At 38.6% G+C, this 27,960-nt stretch overlaps 1 protein-coding gene and 1 long non-coding RNA gene across 6 annotated transcripts; one reads left to right on the plus strand and one right to left on the minus strand.

Annotated features, from left to right (window-relative positions):
• The first annotated feature begins 560 nt into the window (after window positions 1-560).
• Window positions 561-7,807, plus strand: LOC140211235 (uncharacterized). 2 transcript variants are annotated; one of them, XR_011889403.1, is made up of 3 exons: window positions 561-908; window positions 2,217-2,293; window positions 5,272-7,807. It is a non-coding gene; the product is annotated as an uncharacterized lncRNA (long non-coding RNA). The 2 variants fall into 2 exon arrangements; XR_011889404.1 differs by lacking the exon at window positions 561-908 and adding an exon at window positions 1,014-1,042.
• Window positions 1,949-22,056, minus strand: LOC140211234 (probable peptidyl-tRNA hydrolase 2). Of its 4 annotated transcripts, none has more exons than XM_072280871.1 (7): window positions 21,972-22,056; window positions 18,250-18,341; window positions 16,303-16,368; window positions 11,608-11,700; window positions 8,866-8,966; window positions 6,545-6,659; window positions 1,949-5,394 (listed from the first exon to the last, which is right to left on the minus strand). In XM_072280871.1, the coding sequence occupies exons 2-7, from the start codon at window positions 18,325-18,327 to the stop codon at window positions 5,308-5,310; spliced, it is 540 nt and encodes a 179-aa protein (XP_072136972.1). In that variant the 5' UTR covers window positions 18,328-18,341; window positions 21,972-22,056; the 3' UTR covers window positions 1,949-5,307. The 4 variants fall into 4 exon arrangements, with proteins under 4 accessions (XP_072136972.1, XP_072136973.1, XP_072136970.1 ...); XM_072280872.1 differs by having other exon boundaries at window positions 21,928-21,985; XM_072280869.1 differs by lacking the exon at window positions 21,972-22,056 and adding an exon at window positions 21,883-21,969.
• Between the last annotated feature and the right edge of the window lie 5,904 nt (window positions 22,057-27,960).

Consider the following 27,960-nt stretch of genomic DNA (forward strand, 5'->3'; position numbering starts at 1 on the left):
CATTGGTCAGCCTGCATGCCAATCCAGGCGACATCATACGCCCCTTTTTTCCCCTGCGGGGGTGGGGTTTATTTGATCGGTAGAATCGGGTGGAAGTCAAGCGGGAGTGAGAAGGCTAAAGGCAGTTATGCGGGAAGGACATGGTTAAAGACACGTCTAGTGGATTTTCAGTACCAAAAAAACCGAGAAAAGTTGCCTTTTTTCCTCAGCTATTTTAACGGAGTGTTGAATGCCGTCCGTACTTACGTGTGGATTATAAAACCAATCACTGTTTCCAATGAAAAATAAAATAAAAGCCTGATCGGTTTGGTAGTGTGGAGCGCAGATAGCCAGGCGTTTGTCGGATTTCTGTATATATATTTTAAGAGAAAATGTACAGTTAATTTATAAAATGTATCGGAATGGCGTCGAAAAATAAAACTTAATTTGCGAGGCGAGATGTTGGCTTTGGCTTTATTTGCAGGACAAAATGGCGCTGGCGGGAGCCCGCCCCACCTAAGGTGGAGTCCGGGTGCTGCTCGCTGCTCATCCACTCGCGGTTCTTTTGTCCGGTATGTAAGTTATCTTTTCGGTTTTCACGGTGGATTCTTTTGGTCAAAGAGCTTCCCCCTTTTAAAAAAAGATGTTTTAAATGCGGGAGTTTTTGCCTCGGTGGTGCGGGAGAAATTGCCCGAATCGTCATGTCCGCTTGCCCCAGTGCCCCTTTCACGAAGCGAGTGATCTAATGGACGGCCAACACCCATTGTGGCTAGCGGCAGCCCCAAAGGCACGGTCTCCTGCCCTCCCTCACCCTTCCGTTTCCTTTTTTTCCCCCGAATGCAAATCGACTAGGGTAGAGTCTCGTGTGTTGCGTTGTCTCATGTTTATGGATTGTTTGTTACACAATACACAATAAATGTGGAATGCTGGTATGTAATTGAGAAAAGCTGTTCGCTATCTCTCTTAAATCGCACGCTGCCCACCCAGGTTTTCCCTATGTTGGCTGTGGCATCGAGTACAAAGCAAAGTTTAGCTGCGTGCCAGACTTGGCATTAGATTCATGGTAAATGCATTTTTTTAAACAAATGGACATGTAAACAATATTAAGAGATTGCAGGTCCCCTGGAGTAGTTTGAGATACTAATTCTACAGTAGGTGAATTGATGTTATTTTAGCAAATCCTTCAAGGCCTGGAACAATCATTAGGTCTAACCTTTGTTTCAGGCCTTCCTTGTGAACAATAGATGATCAATTACTAGTGGCTAACCATACCTTAAGCTTTTTGGTAGATTGGATTATGTGTTTGCCCTTGTATTGCTTCCGCTGAAAAGAAGTCCTAGTGCACATGACACTTACGATAGGAATCGTTTATGCATATTACAGGCCTATGGACTCAACTGCCATCTGTAATAAAATGATAGACTGCAAAATGTGTTTTGGAAGGGAGACATTTAGTCCAATTAGTTCACAAGATAGAATTTATTAGTTATTTACTCATTTGAATTATATACTGTAGTATCTCCACTAATGTATTTTCTAAACATGAGGGAAAAATTCAACTGCAGATTAGTTCATTTCAATTTCCAAAGGTTAAATGTGAGAGGGTGAAGGGGAAAATATGCTGTATAAGTTTCACACTTAATTTTTGTGTATTGAATTGGTGTTACGATAGAGCTAAAATGCAGGAGAATTGATCACATCATAAAGAAGTCAGTTTTTTTTTGTATCTGGCCTTGTAAAACTACAGCTAATGCCAAAATGTCCATAGCTGTTGACCTGACTTCCCCAACTCATCTGTGTGCCTGTTTTTGCCAGAGCAGTCTAACATAACTTTATAACTTCAAGGGATTGTTTTTTTTTTAAAGCTTGCTTGCTAACTTCCTTGTAAGATTAAGAATGGAAAATCAAATTAACTTGGCACTCCTTGATGATGCAATGTGTTTTGCAATTTACTGGACATATTTTTAATGAAATAATTGAGTAATTTTACAGCAAGCGCTCTAAGGGCTGGATCTAAATTAAAATGTATATGAAATGCTATAGTAATAGTTAACAATTTTACTCTTCTAGGGTAACATCAATAAATTCTATTCATTTTAGAAATTATAAATTCTTATGATACTTTTAGAATTCTAAAAACTATTCATTCACTCCAAACTTATCTATGGAAAATAAAATTGCTCCCTGTATGATTTTAAAAACATGGTTCAAATATGCATTACATACCTTGAATGCAGATGCTGTGCTACAAGTCAAGAACAATAGCTGGGCAATTGAACATAATTGTGTCACAGCAGCTAGGCCTCAGTTGTGGGTAAGTTGCACGGAACCACCCAAACATGAACAGACATTACAAACAGATCCTTACATTACAAACAATACTGGTAAAGTTATTTGTTACCATTTATAATGAACCTCCTAGAGAAATTGAGTGAACATGTTGGGACTTAATAGATGCAAAACCAGTTTACACCAGCTAGTCCGTTTTCAATTCTTGACAGTACATGTCCCCAAACAAAAGCAGAAACAGTGTGAGTATGAGGAATGCTTTGTTTTTTTTTGTAATGTTTACTGATTGGACAACAGAATTAATGTCTCTTGTAAACTTAATTTTCTGCCACAAACTGTTTATTTTCATTGAGATATAATGTGGAATAGGTCCTTTCTGCCCTTCGAGCCATACCCTGCAATCCCCCAATTTAATCCTAGCCTAATCATGGGAAATTTATAACTACCAATTAACCTACCAACCAGTACATCTTTCGACTGGAGGAGACTGGAGTACTCAGAAAACCTAGATGGTAACGGGGAGAAAGCACAAACTCCTTACAGGCTGCAGCAGGATTGTCTTCCATAGCTATGTAATGTATAAAAGTAGATTCTGGTCATTGAATTTGTTATTGTTAATGACGATCATTCGACTGTTCTCACAACAGCTTAAATTCATTACTTTTACTGATTGAAACAATTTAACTTGCCACTTTATTCAAAGAAGTAGGATTACCTATTTATCTTATCCAAAGATATGCTTAGGTTTCTGCAGCATTACACTCCCATTGTTAATAAAATGATACATAAGGTCATAAGATAACACCCTTAATTAAGTTGATTCTCACACTTGACTGTTCAGCCAATGGCTTCTTGAAATGCCTAATGATTAAGTAAAGTTTTCTGCCTCCTATCACTGGTTAATCAGCAAGTTGATGATATGTTTAATGATTTGAGACTTATGGCCATTAGTGGAACAGATTGCCAGAACAATCATGGTCATGAACCCATAAAGAGATGTCCATTGTCACCAAGTGAAATTAAAAACCAGGGACCATAGTTCTTAAGTATTTTCCCATACATTGTAAGCATCACAGTTCTTCTATCTGCATAGTAGATTAATGTCCACAGCATATATAATATATGCTTCTCCCCCCCCCCAAAAAAAGGCTGATGTTATCTTAAGTGCTTCTGTGATAGTTCCGTCAATTCTTTGTTCATCGTATGATAGTGTTGCTTATGAGGAACAGTGGACCAGCACAAGGAGCCATTCAATTGAAATGGGTGGAGAAGCCCTGACACTATCTGCACAGTGGCATTTAGTCGCAAATCCAGTCTATATCTGCATAACTAGGAGACAGCACTGTCCCGTAGCAGTTTCAATTGTACTTATTAAGCAAGGTATACCACTATAAACTGAGTGGTTGCCAGTTATACTGAGCATGTTAACCAAGACAATTTCAGCAATAATACACACAAAATGCTGGAGGAACTCAGCTCGTCAGGAAGCATCTATTGAGGATATAAACAGTCCATAGTTTTGGGCCAAGACTATTTATTCCCCTCCATAATTGCAGCAGGACTTGCGGAGTTCCTCCAATATTTTGTGTATGTAGCTCTAGAGATGCAGCATCTGCAGAATTGCTTGTGAATTGGAAACTGCAAAATCTGTTATAATTTAATTAACATTTTGGTTTAGTGAATGGTTTTTCAAGCCTGTTACAAATTCACTACATGGTTCAGGACTAACTGGTCACTACAGTAAGATAATATTTGCTCCTCTTGAATGGACATAAGCTTATAAAGGGTTGGCCATCATCTATTAACAAAAAAATCTATCACTGGCAGTTATAAAACTTTGCAAATTCATTTTTACATTTGCCTACACTATTAATAAGTAAGGGACTGCTCATTTAGAGATGGTTGAAAAGGTGCAAAGTTAAGGTTTAATTTATTTTCACAAAAAAATAGACTGGATGAAAAGGGCCTCTGTTATACATTCCACCAAGGGTCACATATACAACCATAAATCATTATGAATGTACTTACATGACAGTTTTAATACCATAGTTTTACAATACACTGACCTCTGTCATACTCAACCACACAAGATGATTTCACATTAGTTCGTTATGACTGGTTTCTGGAATTCTGAGTTGTATTCTCAGAACTAATATTTTATAAATTTAGCCAAGGATAAGTGTGACCTTCACTTCTTCCTAAAGTTGCAATGTAAGCCAAATGCAATGTAGTGTTGCTGTTTACAACAATGTGGGATGCATGTTTAAAATGTGAACTGTCACAAATGGAATTTATAAAGATGTACAGCGTAGCAATAAATAACATTTCAGCTGAATACATCTTTTCACCAGAAGAGAGAACACCTCAGAAACACTTCAGTAACAACTCATAAATAAAACTTCATAGACTAAATCCAAAACACTAGCTTTGACCGGAATGAGAAGTACCAGTTAACTTGTCATTTAACTGGATCAGAATACATGGTCATTCAATAAATAGTTGTTTATACAATGCCCATATTTTGCAGGGAACACTAAGAGCCATTTCCTTTAATTCATGTGAGTTGTTATTTTACCCTATTCATAATTTTGCACATCCTTAACTATTAAGCTTAAACAAACTAATTCAGCACAAAAAAAATTCAGGACCACCTTAAGTAGATCACCTTGTATTCAGAAGCTTAGCCATTAATCTGCTATTATTGCCTATATCTATGAAAGACAGCTCCAGCTGCTTGACAAATGTCAGTTCCTTTACCTTCACAAATGTCCTTTGTCCCAAATATTATTCAGTCCAAATGACTTTGAAAAATTACAGAATACTGAAACAGAAAGCAACTAAACCAAAAGTTGATATTTTCTTGGAAGGAAGAATCTTAACCTTCAAGTTTAAAGGCACAACAATGATAAAAAATACTTAAGAATCAAATTTTATGTCAATAAACGTATCATCACGCAGCTACTCAGCAAGTACAAGTTAACGTCTCTTTCATTATTCCTTCAGTGACACCTCTGCCGAAGCCGATATTAGTTGTTAATATCACAACACTGGAAGACTCCCTGTGACCTGATTGACCAACTTCTCCTCCCCCATGACTGCCAGGACTGTGCGGGATCCAGCTGCAATCTTGAGTTCAAAAACATATATATTATTCATCATGAAAATACCAATTTGAAACTAGAAACAGTTTTCTTGTTAACCTGAGATTAAGATTCCATTTTACCATGTCACCCTCAGTATACAATCACAAAAGTTTAGTGTAAATGGCAATGATTTTATTCCTCCTTTTATTCAAACTGAAATAATCCTACTTTCTGTCTGTTAATTCAAGTACTTACCCAGTTACAATGAAGATTTCTACACCACCATCCTTTAATGCAATGTATTCCAAATTGCCCCCAATCCATGGGTGAAGAAAATTACCCCAAGTCCCTCTTATTAACTTAAAACAATGCTCTGTAATTGCTGGTTTTGCTGGTCAAAAAAGCCAGTCACTCCATATTGAGTACACTATTTTATATATCCAAATAAAATCTCACAAAACTGTAAACATCTAGTTTTATAGGTCTTTCCTCACGCCTAAACTTCCAAATCCCTTGCATTCTCATTACTTTTCTCTAAACCCTCTCTGGTTCTGTCACCTCCTTCTTGTAATGGGACCAGTAATGCATTCAGTTATTTCACTGCAGCCTCAACTAATATTTCTGCATTTGTATGACTTCTGCATTTCTCTGCTCTAAAATTCTATACTGGGGCCATTAAGAGGAATTACCCTTTATACCTGAGCACCTTGTTAATCTGCCTTTCTGCATTCATGGGCTCCTTGATTAATCTGATCTTGCATTAATGGTCAACATTGGGAAGCAAGCTTCGGTGGTGGTTAAAGATCAGTAGTTAGTTCTGCCAACCAAAGAAAATCAGGCCCAATCACAAAGTAAATATTAATACAGTACAGGTATAACATTTTAATAGCAGTGTAGGCATTTTTAGAGAATCTGAAGAGTCATTCATCCACAAGCTGATTATCATTCTGGAATGTTTGTGGTGGGTGTTCCTTTTTAGGCAGCAGCTGACCTGTGAGGGGTCCCTCAGTTATGAAAAACCTCACTCGCTTTTGAGGCTCAAATGTCAAAAAGAGTTCCTCACAAAATCGGAACTATTCTACAGTTTTAATTAGCATCCACATAAAAATGCATAAGAAACTAATGTTCAATCCCAAATGTGATATTTATAGCTAAAAGGTATTTTTAAGTTCAAAAAGGAAATTAATATTTACCTGGGTTCTTCCTGCATCTTGCACCAAGTAATTTGGAAGTTTCAATTGGCAAGCCAATTCTTGTAACTCTAGGAGGTGCTCAGTGCTCAATCCCTTCAATACAATCTTTTTGGCTCTAAAAAAAAGTAGATAATCAAGTTTTTTTTTTAAGAGGTACTGTAAGTGGAAACAGTCCTTAAGGGAAGAAAAACGTATGTTATTTAGGCACAATGACAGTCACTTCCAACCTAATATTTTCAATGAGAGAAAGTAATACAAAATATTCTTGTTTATTCTCATTGCCCACTACTCTTCAATTTATGGATATATTAATTCATTGTAGCAAAACAAACATGAAATAAGTAAATGTTACTTAAGAGTACTACAAAGAAGTCCCATTTTGTTTGTTTCTAATATCATCCTCACATATTCCCATATTGAGCAGCTAGCAACATGAACAAGCCCAACAGTGCACTGTCGTAAATTTCTTTATTCCAGGACATCTCTTAAAATGAGAGAGTTATTATCTTGTCAACAAATAAGCATCACTTAACTGGAACGATTTAAGCATAACACCAGCGATAAAGTTCCTCCTTTGCAGAATTAAAGTTTTAATTCTGCAGGAGGAGGAGAAGATGGCGGCGCGACGCAGTGCGTGTGGCCGCTCCGAGATGATATACTATGTGTTAACTAGGGGCCGTGCACAATCTTGATTTGATGGAGACAGACATGGAGGAACACCTGGAGAAACTTCTGAAATGCCTGCTTCGCTGCCGTTGCTACTGTGTGATCGAGAATCTCCGGAGGGGAAGGCCCCAAATCCTCAGCTTTGCCTATTGCCGGGGCAGGGGTCGGGGTTGAAACTTCCAAATTACTTGGTGCAAGATGCAGGCAGAGATGGTGCTCGGTGCCGGAGGCTCGAAGTTTTTGGACGGACTGAAGAGTCGGCTATGGTCGGGTGCTTCCAGGATGCTGCATTGGCAAGTTTACAGCGCTGGAAGCTCATGGCAGGAAGAGTTTTTTTTCTTCCTTCTAATGTCTGCGTGAGATGATGGGACTTTCAAGATACCTTGAGACTTTTTTTTAACCGTGCCCATGGTCTGTTCTTCATCAAATTACGGTATTGCTTTGTATTGTTGTAACTATATGTTATAATTATGTGGTTTTTGTCAGTTTTTCAGTCGGTTTGTCTTGTGTTTCTGTGGTATCATTTCTGGAGGAACATTGTATCATTTCTTAACGCATGCATTACTAAATGACAATAAAAGAGGACTGTGTGTTCTCATAATCTAATCTAAATCTAAAATTCCAGGGATTAAAAACTAAAATCTGAAAATTGTGTTAAATCTACATCTTAAGCAAAATCTACATAGCACAAGGACGTGGTGTATATAACTTAAAGGAGTTTTATTACAGTCATTACTTACACATACTGCCTGGTATTCTCAGTCGGCCTTCCTTGACCTTTGTTAACCTCATTATTAAGCAAATTTTGTTCAGGCCTCATCTGAGGTAATGTCAGATTTTTTTCATTTCAAAGAAAATGATTCGGAGTAAAAATCCCACAGAATAACTAGTTGCTGAAATACAAATGGGATCACACCAGAGTAACAAATTATGAAGGTAGAATCTACAACTTCTCTCCTGACTTGTATATAACAAAGCAGCTGTGGTGTTATGGAACATTTTGTTAGTTCATTGTCTCTTGAAATCAATCACAAAAAAAGGTGCAGTGTTTAGTCAATAACTGCAACACCAGCATTATGCTACATGAATTTAATTTGTACAAAATAAATGGAAATCTGACAGAGTTTAGGCAAGTTCCCATCAACATTTGAGACTGATGTCTGCCATTTGCCTTGCTTTTTATTGGTTTCAATTATTTCAAAGAGCCCTCTAGTGACAGATGCAGAAGTCTGCATTAATAATGGAAGAGTGCTCAATTTGGATTTATTGTGAACCAGGCAATACGATGTAAATGATATTTTGTGCATCCCAAGCTCTAGACATATATTTAGTTTTACAGATTGTTTGTTGCAACCCAATTCATATCCTACCGCAACTTGATAGTACATTTCCAGTTCAGCATTTATTAAAACAATCATATTTTACAGTCACACAAGAGATTCTGCAATTGCTAGAATTCCAGAGTAAAACACACAAGGAACTCACATGTCAGGCAACATCTATGCAAAGAAATAAAGACATTTTGGGCTGAGACCTTTCATCAGGACATTTATATTTCACATTATAGTCTTCCCATTTAAGTTATAATGCACAGTAATTTCTACACAAGTGCACATATAATAATCCTGTGACAAGATCATACTAGCAGTGCTTACCCATCGTCATCCCATATCCTTAACATCTGCTGCCAATTGTCTGATTCTTCCATCATTATTTGATACAAGCCCAAAGCTCCATGGGCCACCTGTGCCGCAACCTACAAATTTTTGAACAGAACAGCTAATATTTAAACATCGAATACTAAATTGAAACCATTCAAAAACATTCTACCTGGTTAGGTATTGTTTACAATAAATCAAGCAAGGTTGGGCTTTAAACTACCCCTTCTGCATTTCCTCAAAGATCTGATTTATAGTGGGTGATCATTTTCACAACTCTGGTTATTCATTATTATTTTAAATAATTCTGTCCAATGTGGTCTTTGCTTTTGTACAAGACCTAAGATTACTAACTACCTATGGAGCAGTGGGAATTCTTTTGTCACCATAATCATTGTGAAGGGATTTTCATGGCAGAGTTAGGAGTTCCTGGAGATTAACCTGGCCACACTGAAGGCATAGTGTTTCGATGGTATTTTGTAACAGAATCTTAAACCCATTTCACCTTCTTAATGAGGAGAAATGAACCAGTGAGGCTATTTCTAAGATATCTTAAGGTCTTGGTTTGAGGCACCAAATGAGACTTCAATACCTCATCCATTTCTAGAGCAGAAATGCATAAATCCAAACTGCAAGCCAAGCTCAGAATAGAGATTATTTGATCAGAAGAACTTCATTTATAGAGCACTTTCCATACAGACGATATAGTTCAAAATGCTTTACAATGAGCTAACATACAAACATAGAAATAGAATATAAAATAAGAATGAACATGATAATAAATGACAAATAGATGCTAATTAAAAGCAAGGTTAAATAACTAGGTTGCGAGCTGGTGTTTAAAAGTGGCTACTAAGTCTGCATTCCTTATAGTGTTAGGTATTGAATTCCACAGTTAGGAGTGTACACATTTGTAATTCAAAAAAGCTGACCTGCCAATTATCTTTTAAGAGAGATTGTTTAAATACAAGAGACAGGAAGAAGGCGGCCTAAGAAATCGAGCTGGATTAAAAAACAAAAACAATTCTGTAACGTACTCCTGTCCTAGACTATTAAGAGCGTTAAAAACAAGTAAGGAAACTTTTTAAACAATTCTAAAAGATACAAAATACAAATGCAGAGTAGCTACTATGGCAGTGATAGGTTCCCTCATTCTACTTTTGGTTAAAAAACTAGCAGTAGTGTTCTGAATGAGTTTAAGTTTGCCAATAGATTGCTTTGGAAGGCCAGTAAAAGTGCATTGCAGTGATCTTGCCTATTCAACATAAAGGCATGAATTAGTTTCTCAGCATCGTTACATGACAGAAACGGAAGTACCTTTGCAATATTTGATATCTCTCTCCACAATCTGGAGTCTAAGTTATGTGAGTAGTTTGGAAAAAAAAAGCTGGAGCTGGCAGTACAAAACACATAAAGCAGAGTTTCTGAAGAGTAAAGTTCCTGAGTTCAGCTCTACAGCTATAAGCAGCAGTTTGATTAAGGCACTTCCAAATCACTAAGACTAGCCCAGTAGGAAGAATAGTTACTTTCTTCATAGAATTACAGCTGACTTCTAATGGGTGTTGAGGTTTAGGGTGGGTGAAAATCACCTAATTTTGGAGAGAACTTTATTTGCAGTAATCATCATTAATATCATATTGTATATTTCCATCTTTTTGAGATGCAAAATATAAATTTAGACCTTGTAATGAAATTTTCTGTTCTAGTTTTAGGTCATTTCTATCCCTATTTCCATGTAATTATTTTTTTTAAGATATGGGCAAAGTTGGCAAGATCAATATTTATTGCCCAGCCATCGGTATCTGTGGAAAAGTAGTGTCATCTTCATGAATAACTGCAATTCTTCTGATGAAATTACAACCACAATGCTGTAAATAAGGAGTTCCAAGATTTAGACCCGGGGCAATGAAACAATGGCAATGTACTTTCACATCAGGATAGTGTTCTGCAGATAGAAGTTTCACATCCTGATGCTCTTATCTTTTTGACAAGTACAGCTTGCCTATTTTGACAGATAGCTGTAGAACATTTTGAAAATGCTATGCACTGGAGTATGGGAGCTGAAGGACAGAATGAATCTTTACAGTATGGATGTGTTACCAATTAAGCATGTTACTTTGTGCTTGATGGTGTTGAACTTCCTGTATTGCTGGAGCTGTATTCATCCAGGCAAGTGGTGAATTTTCCATCATGCTCTGTGCCTTGTAGATAGTCGGAATATCTAGGTTTTCAGACAGCATATAGGAGATCCAGTCCCTGACCTGCTCACGTAGCGACACTAGCAGTCAAGTTTCTCATCAATGTGTCCCCTTGAGTATTGATGGTGAGGATCTCAGTACTGATTATGCCTTTGCTTCCAAAGGAGTTTGACTCTACATTAATGTAGATGCTTGGTGTCTGGGACTTAAGTGGCAGAAAAAAATATTATTTTAACCAGACTGCAACGCTCATAACCAACAAAAGCCACTATTTTATCTGTAGGTAGATGAGAAGAATACAAAAAGTTCCAATCCTTCTGCATCTTCCCAAGACGTGTAGCAGACACAATGAATTCATCATCACTTCTATAACACTGACTCCAAAGAGACAAATCCAATACTGATCTCCCTAAAGTCTCATCTAAAGGTTCAATAACAATTTAAATATAAACAATGATTGTAGTTTATATATACATTAAGATTTTCAATTGCGAATTAATTTGTCTATGCCTTTAATTTGGAATTGTCATAACCACAATACCTTTCCGATTCCCATGGTTAATTCCATGTTCACAACAAGCACCATCTTGTACTCCTTGTTCAAAGACTCATGAACCTCAAGCCCAGGAAACATCTAGAAATTAAAGTGTAGAAAAACAGATGAATTGAAACCTCTGGCAGTTAAATTTTCACATGCATCAATTGAAGATTTGCAATTTTGACCATGAACTTGAAGGGATATTTCGTTAACGAAGATATCACTGGGTTTTTACGGCAAATCAGGAAAGAAATAACAAGCAAAAGGCTGCAGCTATTTGAGTAGGGGATCAGCTGTCACAAATGAAATGAAGTAGTTATTGAAGCTATTATCTTAACAATGAGGTGCAGAAGTTGTATCATTATCGCATTTCTGGTAGGCATTTACACATCAGATGCTGAGAAGGATTCACAGCATGGTGGTCTAGCTAGATCAACCAGGAGCCCAGCAGGCAAATGATTCACAGCTAGTCATCCAGTCCTGAGACATGAAGAGCTTTGTCTTGGACTCAGTTCTTAACCAGGGAGCAAAAGAAAAATGCATGTTCTAATAAATTAATAAATGCTACTGAGAAAGCCAAGCACTTAGAAAACAGCAAACTTCGCTCAATGTGATTTACAGTTTACAAAGAACTTCCTGTGAATGAGCATATTAAATTCAAAGTCAAGTTTATTGTTATCCACATAAGTATACGTGTGCACAGGTGCAATGAACATCTTACAACAGCATCAAAGGTACAAAGCAGCATTCACAAGAAAAACTAATTAAATATAAATTATATGTAATTTTTAAAAGAAAAAAACAATTAGAAAAAGCACAAAGTGCATCTCTTTTGTTTAAAAAAAGCAGAAATATCAGTCCTGAAGCATTAACTCCTTTCTCTCCACAATTGCTATGTGACTTAATATATGTTGACAGCAATTTCTATTATTAATATTTCTATTGTTTCCTTTGTGCATTCATGGCAGACTGTAAGCAAGATTATTTGTATGGCATTTTTCAAACCCAAGGCAGTTCAAAGTGCTTTACATACATAGAACAAAATATAAAAATCAATCATCAAAATTCAGACAATATATTAGAGAATAAAATCACAAAAAAAATGATAAATAGAAGTTACAGTGCAGGAAATTCTAATTAAAAGCTACAGCAAAAAGAAAAAAATTAAGCCTCGATTTAAAAGAGCTTCAAGTTGGGGCAGACTTCAGATCCTCTGGAAGGTTACTGCAGATACGTGGAGCATAGTAACTAAACGCTGCTTCACCATGTTTAGCTTTGGCCCTGGGGATGGTAAGCAGACCTACCCAGAAGACCTGAGAGCTCAGGAAGGTTCATAATGCAGCAAGAGGTTGGAGATGTATTTTGGCTCTAGACTATTCAGTGCTTTAGAAGCCAGTAGTCATAATTTAAAGTCAATCCCCTGATGGACAGGAAGCCGGTGTAGCGATCTGAGAACTGAAGTGATGTGTTCTACTTTCTGGGTCTTAGTGAGGGCTCTAGCAGCAGCATTCTGAATGAGCTGCAGCGGTCTGAGGGATTTTTCACAGAGACCTGTGAAAACACCATGACAGTAGTCAAGCCTTCTAAAAAAGTAAATGCATGGATGAGTTTTTCTAGAACTTGCTGAGACCCAAGCCCTTTAACTCTCGCTATATTTTTAAGATAGTAGTGGGCTGATGTTGTAAGTGCCTTAATGTGGCAGTTAAAGTTTAAGTCCGAGTCCATCACAACACCAAGATTTCTGGCTTGGTTTGTGGTCTGTAACAACAGGGATTCTAAATAAGCACTGACTGTGAAGGAATGTGACTGGATGATTCGCATCTGGTTTCACCTCATTTAAATGTTAAATCATTTTTAAAAACAGCCAGGAAGGTACACTTCATGGCACACATTGGGATCAAAATGGCAACATCACAGAACATATTAATATAGATCACAATGACTTATAAATATTGTGGAAAGTAAGAATTTAAGGAAGACACCAATGTGGCCGAACCTTCTGGAATAGCTAAAACTTCAATATGGATTAAAAACATTGTCAAAAGACTTTCCTGTCTTAGAAAGTACTACATTGCTTGTTACAATAGTGTGGTACTAGCAGCAAGAATAAAATTAAGTAAAAAAATTAATAGCCCAAATGAAAAGGGAAATTCTGTGCTGCAAAAATAAACTTGGAATCAGGTTTATTATCACTAACATATGTCATGTAATTTGGTGCTTTACTGTAGCAGAACAGTTCAAGACATAAAAATTGCTTAAATTGCAATATAAACAGTGTAATCAAGGATTACTTAAGTGGTGGAAGGGTTGAAAAAAAGTAATGAAATGGTATTTGACAAAATGTGACATACAACAGTTAAAATCCAAACTACAGGATTAAAATAAGCTTCAATTTAAGTTGGATGCAATTGCTGTACATTCCCCACATCCTACAATTATACGAAGAGGATAACTGGTCTCAGAATATATCACTGAATGGTTAAGTGAAGCACACTGTAAAACCAGAAATTATAAAAAGATTAACATTGTAGAATGGGATAAAACACCACGTACTTATGCCACAGTATTATGGTGCCACTGTGGTGCCAAGGAAAATTACACGTAAAGCTCCAGCTTCACAGCAAAGGGGTTTCATTGAAAGACCATAGATTGTGATGCTCATTGTGATTTAAATTATATACAAAAAATATAAAACTTAAAGTTGGTATCAACATCCCCGTGGTTTTCTATCTTCAGGATCCTGATCTAAGATATACAAATGGTAGCATAACGATTAGCACCACGCTATTACAGCTTGGGGCGTAGCAGTTCAGAGTTGAATTCCAATGTCCTCCCTGTGGAACGCATGAGTTTTCTCTGGGTGTTCCAGTTTCCTCACACAGTCCAAAGTAGTACCGGGTAGGTTAATTGGTCTTTGTGTGTATTGTCCTATGATGAGGTTAGGGTTAAATCGGGGTTGTTGGGGATTGCAGGGCAATGCAGCTTGAAGAGCCAGAACGGCCTATTCCGCACTATATCTCTAAATAAATAAATACTTTCCCAAGTGTCACTTTTAGGATCATTATGTGTTGTGTATGTATGCCTGCTTCATTTCCTTCGTTGCATCCAGACTTCCCTGCAATTTAGTGCCACAAATACTTTCACACATCCTGAAAGCTGGTGCAATAGCTTCACCTTTGCTTAATTTTCACAAACTGTTCTCAGAGCCAAGACAACAGAACATTAGACTGGATATTATATTTCACCGATTCCTTGCACTTCCATGGGTATTATACTTTGTGCAAATCTCAAGCTAGAGGCCATGAAAACCCTTTATCAGGACAATTTGGAACAATTTCACTTTATTTTTTTATATATACTTATTGTAATTTATAGTTTTTATTATGTATTGCAATGTACTGCTGCTACAAAATAACAAATTTCATGACATACTCCAGTGATATTAAACCTGATTCTGATATTCAGTAGCTTCTCAATAAGGAGGAGGAGGAGAAGATGGTGGCACAATACAGCGCGCAGCGGCCACTCCAGTGAATCATATCTGTTATTGGGCAAGTAGGGTGCCGTGCACAATCCTGATTGATGGAGACAGACGTGACAGCACGGAAGAACATCTGGAGAAACTTCTGAAGTGCCTTCTTAGCTGCTGCTGCTACTGTGTGATCCAGAATCTCCAGAGGAGGCCCCGAGTCCTTGGCTTTGCTTGTTGCTCGTCGGCCGGGGTGAGGTCGAAGCGCTCGGCAGAGATGGTGTGCAGTGTCGGAGGCTCAAAGTTTTTGGACAGACTCAGAGTTGGCTGTGGTCAGGTGCTTCCAATGCATTGGCAGTTGTCGGCGCCTGGAGGTTCATGGCAGGGAGAGTTTCTCCCTTTTGCCGCCTGCTATTGGGACTATCGGGAGTCAATCGGAACTTTGAAACTATTTTTTACCGTGCCAATGGTCTGCTCTTTATCAAATTATGGTATTGCTTTGCACTGCTGTAACTGAACGTTATAATTATGTGGTCTTGTCAGTGTTAGTCTTTGGTTTGTCCTGTTTTTTTTGTGCTATCACTGTGGAGGAACATTGTATCATTTCTTAATGCATGCATTTCTAAATGACAATAAACGAGGACTGAGTATCCTCATAAACTAATAATCTAGTAATGGACTGTGTGCGTGAGAGGGCAGTACATGAAAACCAAAACTGGCGCCTCTAAAGAAAAAGTGATACTGTAGTGTATTCCCTTTTAAAATCACAAATGATCTTGACAGTGAAATTTGTTCTTTGTTTAATTACAAGAAAACAACAATGGCTATGGGTCACAACCTCTTGGTCTCTTCTGTAGCAATTACAAAAGGTGCATTGTATGTTGATATCATTACTTTCAAAATCATGACAAAGTGCCAAGTCCAATTTACTAAAACAAATGTGCTATTTATCTTTAAAAAAAAGGATGTTTTCTTTCATCTGATTTCTCATCTAATATTTCTCTGAACTCAACAATTCTTAAACCAGACCATTTAAAAAGTGACTGCAACATACCTCTTTTGCTAAAAATGGTTCAAGGAAGCTAAAACAAGTCAGGCAGTGCCTTGGAAAAATGCTAAGCACATGGCTATGTTTTTAAAATTAGATCACATTTATAATTCTGTGTTGTTGCAGAGGCACATGAACAATCACTGATTCCTCTGAGAAACATCAAGAATAGGACACTTACTTCAAGCCCATTGAAGTAAAACAGAGCAGCAGAATCGCTAGATTGATTCCCAGTTTTAATCAGAGCCTGTGACCAGACAGAAAATATTGATTAGATAATTGAAGACTCAGCAGCCTTGATAGAATGAGAACCCAACCTGATATATGAATAGAATACGTTAGCATAATCTGAGTGACTGGCTATAACAAAAGCCAAGATTATTGCAGTTTGGGTCTTTTCATTCAGCCAAAGATATTTCCTTTTAAATAAAGAAAAAGTTAAAATTAAGCAAAAGGTGGAAATCACATAAAAATTGAAAACTGAAAATGAAAATAAAAGAGGACATTAAATTGCTGAAAACTGATACCAGGAGTAATGATGAACCCATTTAAGACATTGGTCATATGCATAGATTCAGGGGAGAGAGTTGAGGAGGGGCAGGGTAGAAACAAGGTTCTAGAATGATGGAATTATAATGTAATTTCTCCCTGGCAATGAATTCTATAGGGAAAGGGGAGGATGTGATTAAAGAAGCTTGCCAGATATTCTGTAAACTTTCCATGGGTTGGAAAACAGGAACAAGGGGTTAGAAATTCAGACACAAGAAACTGGAATCTGGTGCAAAAAAAATATCAAACTTCTAAGGAACTCAACAAGTCTACCAGCATCTGTGGAGGGAGACGTTTGGTTGATGTTTTCAGAGCCTGTGTACGGACTGAGAATGTAGAGAAAAGATAGCCAGTATTTAGAAGTGAGAGGGCAAGGTAAGGCAGAGGCTAGAGAAAAGGATGGGCACATGGAACCTGCTGGACAAGGGATGGAGTGTTGAGACAGATTGATGTGATGTACGGATTGGGTTCCAAAATTCATTCTTGGACACGTGCCAAATATGAAAAGCCAAGTACAACCCATTACTGTTTATTACATGTTATGTTTAGTCCAAGTGACCATGCTTGAATTTCAACCCAAATGAGATAGACATACATGAATAAAGTTCATGCTGGGGAAACTTGCTCCGACACCGTGCAACAGGGAGGCAGGAAAAGTTATTTAAAAATAAACAAAAGCAGTGGATTCCAGTTAACCAGGACTGCTGCTTATTTGAAACAACTCTTAAAGAACAAAAACTAATCAAGAAAATAGCTGAGATTACCTTAGTTTATTTGGGACACTACGCCACTTAATTGGGGCACAAAACTGATGCAGAACAGTTTCTAACTAACATGTCACGTATGTTTGTGCAGCTGTTAGACACAAAATCATGATTCAAGTGGACAATTTTTAAATAGCATCAGTTGCATCTGTTTGTGTTTAAAAAGCAACAATTTTTGTCACTGATAGTTGATGATAAATAAGCACTAAGACAATTCAGAACCGTTTTGCTCACTGCGGTTTCAAGCATTCAGGCTTGCAGATACCAGAAATGGCTGGGAGTGAAAATGAAACAATGTCACTACTTAATCAAATTAGAAACTACTCAGAAATTTAGTTATCAACAATCATCTTGAATGTTACAATGAAAATGAAAATTTGGAGGATGCAACTGTGAAAAGCATTGTATGAAGGTAGTCCATTATCTGCACCAGGTGTCTGCACTGATTGGTTCATTGCATACACTGGATGAATTCCTCCATCCATAACTATTAAGAACTAATGCCCAGTTTTCTGGCACCTTAGCAGTGTTCTAATTTGTTCTGTATTTCATTTTAGTACATAATTTGTTTGTCTTTTTTTTTTATACCTTTTTAACTATTTCCCTGATACTTCAAGTAATTGAGGCAGCTGCTCGATTTGGCCAAAATTTACTGGTCCCAGTTAACCAGAGTCCGCTGTATTTGAAAAAGAAGAATATAAAAAGAGCTACAAAAGACATTTAGTGTAGACACCTCCAACTGAAGAGATTTCAGCCACATTAAAAAATGGGTAAATGAACATTTCCTCTGCTACAACAATAAATGTTTCACCTACCTCCTTGGCCTTTTCTTCTGAGATACCCAACTCCATCAGTTGCTGTAAAAACACCGAATTAACTTCTGTCTCTGCCATCTTTGATCATGAAACTACAGAAGGTAAATACACCATATGAAATAAATTGTAAATGGAGTTCTGATTACAAGTTGCTACTGGTCCCTACCTCTTCTGCTTATGAATTGTATTATATTCTTCACTACATGAACATATATAGATAGCTAAAATTAGCATTTCTCCTGCAACATAATTCACAGACCAAGTATGAAGCAGAGGTTGTAGAGGAAGCAAGTCCAGGAAATCTAGCTTTTTGCCAGTTTGAGTTTTCAGGTATTGGGGAGATAAGTTGTAATAAGTATTTACAGATTAAACACAAAAGTAATGACCAGGCATGTAAAGGAGGTTGCTGCATAAAAGGACTGAAGTAAGATAGTCAGTTACTAGTTCCTTAATCCAAATTTACAGACTGTAGGAGGTACAGAACCTCTATCTTAGTGTGCCACTATGTGTGGTTAATGCACATTCACTTATTTTCTTAGGCAATTCATTCACAGTACCAATTTAAGTCCATTTTCTATCATTGCGACAAAAGGTGGATAGAATCTGGACCACAAAACCAAATGCTGAAAGAACTCAGCAGGTCGATTAGGTTCTGTGGATGCAAAAGGTAAATGTTGATGTCTCGGGCTGAGATCATACTTATATCTTGTAGCCGAAATGTCTACAAACATCTTTTGCTTCCTCAGATGCTACTTGAACTGATAAGTTCTCTTAGTCATATCCCGGAGGCAACTGCATTTTATTTTGTTCAGATGCCTCATAACTAAGGAGTTTTGCAACAGTCACTTTATTCCAGAGCTAATATTACAGCCACCATATTAATTTATATTTAGGACTACAGCTATTATTTCAAATATTAGAATACAAAATGTCATCTGAAATTCAATTGATAGTTTCAGACTTGGGGTCCTTGGAGACTAGGTCACCAAAAAACATATTACCAGGGGAATACCACACTGCAAAGAGGTACAGATGTTCAGGCAAGGTATTAAACAAGCACCCCACCTGAAGATGTACCATTAGTAAAAGATTCAAATGTATAAAACAAACAACAGCATAATTGTTTTTATCCTTAATCAGCAATAGAATAGCTTTACCGATTTATTGCTATACTCTTATTAGTAGTAACCAGCTGTGTGCAAACAGACTGTTCTATTATCCATGCAAGCAGTTTTGGGCCCATTATCTAAAAATAAATTGCTGACATTGGGGAGGATCCAGAGGAGTTCACAAGAATTATTCCAGAAATGAAAGGGTTAACATGGAGTGTTTGATGACTCTGGACTAGTATTTGCTGGGGTTCAGAAGAATGGGGGGGTGGGGTTCTCATTGAAACCTATCAAATATTGAAAGGCCTAGATAGAGTGGGTTTCCTAAAGCGGGAGAGTCTGGGATCAGAGGGTATAGTCTCAGAATAGATGGACCTCCCTTTAGAACAGAGGTAAGGAGGAATTATTTTTTTTTTAGCCAAAGCATAATGAATCTGTGAAATCATTGCATACATTTAAAGCCGAGGCTGACAGGTTTTTGATTAGTAAGGGTATCAGTTACAAGAAGAAGGCAGGAGAATGGGGTTGACAGGTATAATTAATCACCGTGATGGAATGGCGGAGCAGACTCGATGGGCCGAATGGTCTAATTCTGCTCCTTTCCCATTTGTAAGAGCACAGGCAAAATCTGCAGATGCTAGAAATCCAAGCAACACACACAAAATACCAGAGGAACTCAGTAGGCCAGGCAATATCTAAGGAAAAGAGTATAGCCGATGTGGCAGGACTGGAGAAGCGACTACTCTTTTCCACAGATGCTGCCTGGCCTGCTGAGTTCCTGCAGCATTTTGTGTGTTGGTTGCATAGGATGATGCACAAGGTTTCCTTTAATATTGTTCTTCCAACATAATAAATGTACTCTCTACAGCATTAAGGTTGTGCTGAGTTGATTCAAGACTGAGCCCAGACATCAGTGCATGCGTGCAGAAATTTCTTCTCAAATACTTAGGAACTCCTTGACATTGGACCAAGACTGCATCTTCAAAACTGTGCAAAGCTGATCTACAATAGCTGTTCCACATTAAGATAATTCATCCACATCCATTCCTCTGAAATGATTTGGAAGATATTACTAATATCCAACAATTTCTTTGACCCCCCCCCCCCACCTTCAAGCAGGAGGTACCACAGCACTAGGATAAGGACTGTTAGGGTGGGAAACAGCTTCTTACCCCAAGCCATTAGACTACTAAACTCCTGGCAACCACCCAGGTCTCAGCACACGAGGCACCAGTAGCATTATACTGCTTGCATATTAACTTGTGTTGTAAATCCATCTCATCATTTGTTAATTTATTTGTGGTAATATTACCTTATGTGCTGTATGTGAGTTGTGTAGTGTTGTGCACCTTGGTGCAGAGTTTTGTTTGGTGGTATACAGGTGTATGGTTGGAACAGATTTCAAAAATCACATATCACATAAGATAATAGGATTCCTCTTCCTTTCTCTTTGGTCAAGAAAGCACAGTAGTGTCTCCACTTCCAGAGGAGATTAAGGCAAGTGAGGCTCACCCCAACCCCCTCCCATTTTAACCAATTTTTACAGGAGCACTATCGAGGTGTCCTATCCAGCTGCATCATTGTCTGGTACAGGAATTTCAGGGCAACTGACCAGAAGTCCCTACAAATGATTGCAAGGACTGTTGGGAGGATCATCAGTGTCTCTCTTCACCTAATGCATGCACAGGACACTTAGAATTGTCAATGATCCCTCCCATTCTGACAAAAGTCTCTTTGACTCCCTACCATCAGACAGGAGGTACCATAGCATTAGGACAAGAACTGTTAAAGTGGGAAATAGCTTCTTCTGCCAAGCTGTGAGACTGCTGAACTCCCTGCCACCACCCAGGTCTCATCATGTATGAAGGACCAATTACATTATACTATTTACTTTTTCACTTGTATCATATATGCACGGTAGTATTTGTTGATTTACGTGTAATATTTCTTTGTGTTATTGTGAGTTATATTTACTGTGTTGTACAGTTTAGTCTGCAGGAAGGTTATCTCATTTGGCAGTTTAGGTACGTACAGCTGAATGACAATAAACAAACTTGACCAAGTGTGCAACACCAATAGAAACATTATTTTAAAACATTTGTTCCAATATTAACAGGGCAATATTTAAAGAATTATAATGATTATAAATATCAAGAACCACAATTTCCTCATGAAATATTTTTTAAAAAATTACTTCCCTCTAGATATTATCCCCTCCCACAGCAGAAAGGCATAAAGTGTTAACAGATCACCAGAAGGCAATATAAGGTTTCTCCTTACTTCCTCCGCCCCTCCCCCGACACTTTTCGCCTTCCTCTTGATGCACACGTGCAATATATCATCAGACTCCAACACAAGAATATAGATCAGCAAGAAATATGCGTCAGCAGTGTCAAGACGAACACCCTCACTCCTGTCCGCCGCCTCTCCCTTGCAGTCCCCGAGCCCTCGGCCTCAACACTGGGCAACCTCACAGACCCCCGCCCCATCACACCGAGCAGCCCCACAGCCCCCATCCTCTCACCGGACGGCCCCCCGGCCCCCGGCCCGTCGCACCAAGACTACTAACACGGTCACCGACAGCTCGTTAGCTAACAATGGAAGCGTGCCTACACGATAATGTCCGCTTCCAGTCCGAGTCTTTAATCCATCCGGCAACGGAAGCACAACCCCGTCAAAGGGTTCCACACTCTGCTCGTTCCCAATAAAGGCTCCTATCCTTAAGCAACTTAAAATACGATGAAGGAACTCAGGCAGCATCTATGGGAGGTTTCGAGTCGAGACCTTCTCCTGTCCTAAGTATAATTTTATAATAAATACGAATACTTGTTTCCATCATTCCAACAATTGGGCGTGTTTGGACTTTGTAAATAAATTTGATATTAAATATCTCTATCAATAATATTGTTTTAACACACAAAAATCTGGAGAAACTCAGCGGCTTTGGCAGCATCCACCGAGAGTACTGTGCAGTCGACTTGAATAGCTGAAGTGGAGAAATACCGCAAGCAAAAGGAGTGGGAAAATTTAACTACAAGAGAATATATGTTAAATGTTCGGGAAAATTAATCAAACATCTTTCAGTGTGAAAATTAGTATTTTAATTTTAGGCCTAAAAGAAGGATTAGATCAGATTAAAATAAAAGTGTGGTACGGTTTTGTAGGCGCGATGTTGCTACCTTACACCTGCGGGAAGTTCGCTCGTTCTTCCTGTGGCCATATAATTAACTAGCCACGAAGACATGCTGGTAGCTTAATATTCTACTTTAAATTATCCCTTGGCCTAGGTTAATTATAAAACAAAAATCTAATGAGAAATTGATGGGCATGCATTACAGGAGGTAAAGGGCAACACAATGGTACAGCGAGTAAAGAGCTGGATTCAATCCTGACCTCCGGTTCTGCACATGATATATGGAACTGTGTGCGTTCTCTGCTTTCCTTCCACATTCCAAAAATGGGTAGGTTGTCAAGTTATTCGTATCTGTAAATTATCTTGCAAGTGGTTGAGGAGCTGAATCCCAGGGGAATAACTCGGATTAGTGTGCATGAATACTCAGTAGACCAAATGACCTGAATTCCTGCAGTGTGACACGTTAACTCTAATAGGCAGAAATTTTCTTATGATTTATTTACAGATATAGCGAAGAATAGGTCCTTCGAGCCGCGGCATCCAACAACCCCCAATTAACCCTAGGGACAATTTACAATGACCAGTTAATGTACTAATTGGGACGTCTTTCGATTGTGGGAGGAAACCAGAGCACCTGGAGAAAACTCCAGCACATGTCCAGGATGATCACGGATGGCGTCAGAATTGAACTCTGAACTCCAGCGCCTTCCAGCTGTAATGGAGCCGAGTTATGCTACTATGGTGCCAGGAATGGGACTAATAAATAGGACTGCTTTGCTAGAAGCCCGTATGCACCTAATTGACCAAATAGACTCCGTCGTGACGTCTCATTGGGAGACCATAGTCAATGCAAATCGGAAATAACGCCCTCCTCGCTAACAAGCAACAGTGGCACCCCATGCGGATGCGTGCTTAGTCCACTGCTCTGCTCTCTACATTGACGATTGTTTGGCTACGCACAGCTCAAACGCCATCTGTAAGTTGAGCAGATAATACAACTATTGTCGACAGAATTTGAAATGGTGTTGAGGAGGGAGATTATAGATCAGTGGGGTGAATGCTGTTTTGCGCTCAATGTCGGTAAGACCAAGGAAGTGGTTGTGGACTTCAGGAAGGGGAAGTCTAGTGAACATACACCAATCCTCATCATGGGATCAGCAGTGAAAAGGGTGAGCAGTTTCATATTCATAGGTGTCAACATCTCTGAAGATCTATTCTGTGCCCAGCATATTGATGCAATTACAAAGGCTCAGTAAGACCATAACAGATAGTTGCTGAATTAGGCAGTTCAGCCCATCAAGTCTTCTCTGTCATTTCATCATGGCTGATCCAGTCTCCCTCTTAACTCCATTCTCCTGACTTCTCACCATAACATTTCACACCCTGACTAATCAAGAACCTATCGACCTCTGCCTTAAATTCACCAAATGACCTGGCCTCCACAGCCACCTGTGGCATCAAATTTTACAGAATCACCACTCTCTAGCTAAAGAAATTCCTAATCTCTGTAGTAAATGGACATCCCTCTATTCTAAGGCAACCAGACTATGATCTGGAAATCACTGACAATATGTCTGGTTAAAATATTTTCATAAACACGAGATCCTGCAGATGTTGTAAATCCAGAGCAACACACACAAAATGCTGGAGGAACTCAGCAAGTTAGGCAGTATCTATGGAGAGGAATAGACAGTCGAAGTTTCAGACTGAGGCCCTTCATCAGGACTGGAAAGGAAGAAATAAGAAGTCAGAATTGTTCCCTTTCTCCCATGATTCACTCTCCTCTCCTATCAGATTTCTTCTCCAGCCCTTTGCTGTTTCCAATTATCACCTCCCTTCCACCTTCTTATCCCCTGTCCCCCACACACCTGGCTTCACTTATCACCTTTTAGCTTGTCCTCCTCTCTCTCCACCCATCTTCTTATTCTGGCTGCTTCTTTCTTCCTTTCCAGCCCTAATGAAGGGTCTTGGGCCAAAATGTTGACTGTTTATTCATGTCCATAGATGCTGCCTGACCTGCTGCATTCCTCTAGCACTCTGTGTAAAACTCTTTCAACCAAAATTTTCCAGAGGCAGTTGAGGAAAATAATTTGTAGGGTTGCATGATAAATGGCAGGAGACCAGGACTGATTGGATTTCAGTACTGAAGTACTAGCATGAACTTGATAGATTGAAAGACAAGCTTTTTATCAAAATGACTCTATGTTACAGATGAATATCCTGTAAAGACTGAAGGGACAAAAGGAAAAGGGTGAGGGAAAATAATTGAAAAATCGACAAGTTAGAGTGCGCAGGTGATTAACTGTCAATGAGGGTAGCATAAGACTAAGCAATGACTTGGAGGATGGCTGAATGCTTGAAGAGTATTGTAGAGGGAGAAGCAGCAAAAACCATATGTTCAGGTGGCAAAAAAGTATATTGAAAAGTAGGTAGACAGTAGAGTAGAGAAGTCATCACTAAATGCATATATGGAGAGTCCACCTACAAACCAAACTACAATGTTTTCCCACCTGCACTGCTTTATTCATCCTACATCCTTATTAAGTGAAGGCTATGGTTGATGGAATTTAATTTTGCTTCAATGGGATTTGAACTCATGACTGGATCAATATTCCTGGATACTAATTTAGCAAGTTCTCCACTGTGCCATGATGGAATTGAGTCCCTATGGCCAAGTCTGCAGTTAATGCAGGTGGAGGGGTAGGAGTCTGTAAAAAGATTTGGACAGATTCGGAAAATAAGCAAAGAAATTAGGAGAATAGGCAGATTAATGCAGTGTAGGGAAGTGCATGGTCACCATATAACCATATAGCAATTACTGCACGGAAACAGGCCATCTCGGCCCTTCTAGTCCGTGCCAAACTCTTACTCGCACCTAGTCCCACCGACCTGCACTCAGCCCATAACCCTATATTCCTTTCCTATCCATATAGCTGTCCAATTTAACTTTAAATGACATCGAACCTGCCTCAACCACGTCTGCTGGAAGCTCGTTCCGCACAGCTACCTCCCTCTGAATAAAGAAGTTCCCCCTCATGTTACCCCTAAACTTTTGCCCTTTAACTCTCAACTCATGTCCTCTTGTTTGAATCTCCCCCACTCTCAATGGAAAAAGCCTATTCACGTCAACTCTATCTATCCCCCTCATAATTTTAAATACCTCTATCAAGTCCCCCCTCAACCTTCTACGTTCCAAAGAACAAAGACCCAACTTGTTCAACCTTTCTCTGTAACTTAGGAGATGAAACCCAGGTAACACTCTAGTAAATCTTCTCTGTACTGTCTCAATCTTATTGACATCTTTCCTATAATTCGGTGACCAGAACTGTACACAATAGTCCAAATTTGGCCTTACCAATGCCTTGTACAATTTCAGCATTACATCCTAACTCCTATACTCAATGCTCTGATTTATAAAGGCCAGTGTACCAAAAGCTTTCTTCACCACCCTATCCACATGAGATTCCACCTTCAGGGAACTATGCACCACTATTCCTAGATCCCTCTATTCTACTGCATTCTTCAATGCCCTACCATTTACCATGTATATCCTATTTTGATTAATCCTACCAAACTGTAGCACCTCACATTTATCAGCATTAAACTCCATCTGCCATCTTTCAGTCCACTCTTCTAACTGGCCTAAATCTCTCTGCAAGCTTTGAAAACCTACTTCATTATCCACAACTCCACCTATCTTAGTATCATCTGCATACTTACTAATCCAATTTACCACCCCATCATCCAGGTCATTAATATATATGACAAACAACACTGGACCCAGTACAGATCCTTGAGGCACACCACTAGTCACCGGTCTCCAATCTGACAAACAGTTATCCACCACTACTCTCCGGCATCTCCCATCCAGCCAGTGCTGAATCCATTTTGTTACTTCAATATTAATACCTAACGATTGAACCTTCCTAACTAACTTTCCGTGTGGAACCTTGTCAAAGGCCTTACTGAAGTCCATATAGGCAACATCCACCGCTTTACCCTCGTCAACTTTCCTAGTAACCTCTTCAAAAAATTCAGTAAGATTTGTCAAACATGACTTTCCACGCACAAATCCATGTTGACTGTTCCTAATCAGACCCTGTCTATGCAGATAATTATATATACCATCTCTAGGAATACATTCCATCAATTTACCCACCACTGACATCAAACTCACAGGCCAACAATTGCTAGGTTTACTCTTAGAACCCTTTTTAAACAATGGAACAACATGAGCAATACGCCAATCCTCCAGCACCATCCCCTTTTCTAATGACTTTTGAAATATTTCTGTCAGAGCCCCTGCTATTTCCACACTAACTTCCCTCAAGGTCCTAGAGAATATCCTGTCAGGACCCGGAGACTTATCCACTTTTATATTCCTTAAAAGCGCCAGTACGTCCTCTTCTTTAATCATCATAGTTTCTATAACTACCCTACTTGTTTCCCTTTACCTTACACAATTCAATATCCTTCTCCTTAGTGAATACCGAAGAAAAGAAATTGTTCAAAATCTCCCCCATTTCTTTTGGCTCCACACGTAGCCGCCCACTCTGATTCTCTAAGGGACCAATTTTATCCCTCACTATCCTTTTGCTATTAATATAACTGTAGAAACCCTTTGGATTTATTTTCACCTTACTTGCCAAAGCAACCTCTTATCTTCTTTTAGCTTTTCTAACTTCTTTCTTAAGATTCTTTTTACATTCTTTATATTCCTCAAGCACTTCATTTACTCCAAGCTGCCTATATTTATTGTAGATCTCTTTCCTTTTCCAAACCAAGTTTCCAATATCCCTTGAAAACCATGGCTCTCTCAAACTTTTAACCTTTCCTTTCAACCTAACAGGAACATAAAGATTCTGTACCCTCAAAATTTCACCTTTAAATGACCTCCATTTCTCTATTACATCCTTCCCATAAAACAAATTGACCCAATCCACTCCTTCTAAATCCTTTCACATCTCCTCAAAGTTAGCCTTTCTCCAATCAAAAATCTCAACCCTGGGTCCAGCCCTATCCTTCTCCATAATTATATTGAAACTAATGGCATTGTGATCACTGGACCCGAAGTGCTCCCCAACACATACTTCCGTCACCTGACCTATCTCATTCCCTAACAGGAGATCCAACACTGCCCCTTCTCTAGTTGGTACCTCTATGTATTGCTGCAAAAAAACATTTTGCACACATTTTACAAACTCCAAACCATCCAGCCCTTTTACAGAATGGGCTTCCCAGTCTATGTGTGGAAAATTAAAATCTTCCACAATCACAACCTTGTGCTTACTGCAAATATCTGCTATCTCCTTACAAATTTGCTCCTCCAATTCTCAATCCCCATTAGGTGGTCTATAATACACCCCTATAAGCGTTACTACACCTTTCCCATTCCTCAATTCCACCCAAATAGCCTCCCTAGACAAGTCCTCTAATCTATCCTGCCAAAGCACCACTGTAATATTTTCT

Source organism: Mobula birostris, chromosome 16 (assembly GCF_030028105.1).
Source record: "Mobula birostris isolate sMobBir1 chromosome 16, sMobBir1.hap1, whole genome shotgun sequence".
NCBI lineage: Eukaryota > Metazoa > Chordata > Chondrichthyes > Myliobatiformes > Myliobatidae > Mobula > Mobula birostris.

Coding starts and splice junctions, on each gene's coding strand:
- LOC140211234 (XM_072280871.1), bottom strand. CDS start 18,327: ATGGCAGAGACAGAAGTTAATTCGGTGTTTTTACAGCAACTGATGGAG. Junction 16,369..18,249: donor CAGAAGAAAAGGCCAAGGAG/GTAGGTGAAACA, acceptor GTCTGGTCACAG/GCTCTGATTAAAACTGGGAA. Junction 6,660..8,865: donor AGGATATGGGATGACGATGG/GTAAGCACTGCT, acceptor ACTTTTTTTTAG/AGCCAAAAAGATTGTATTGA.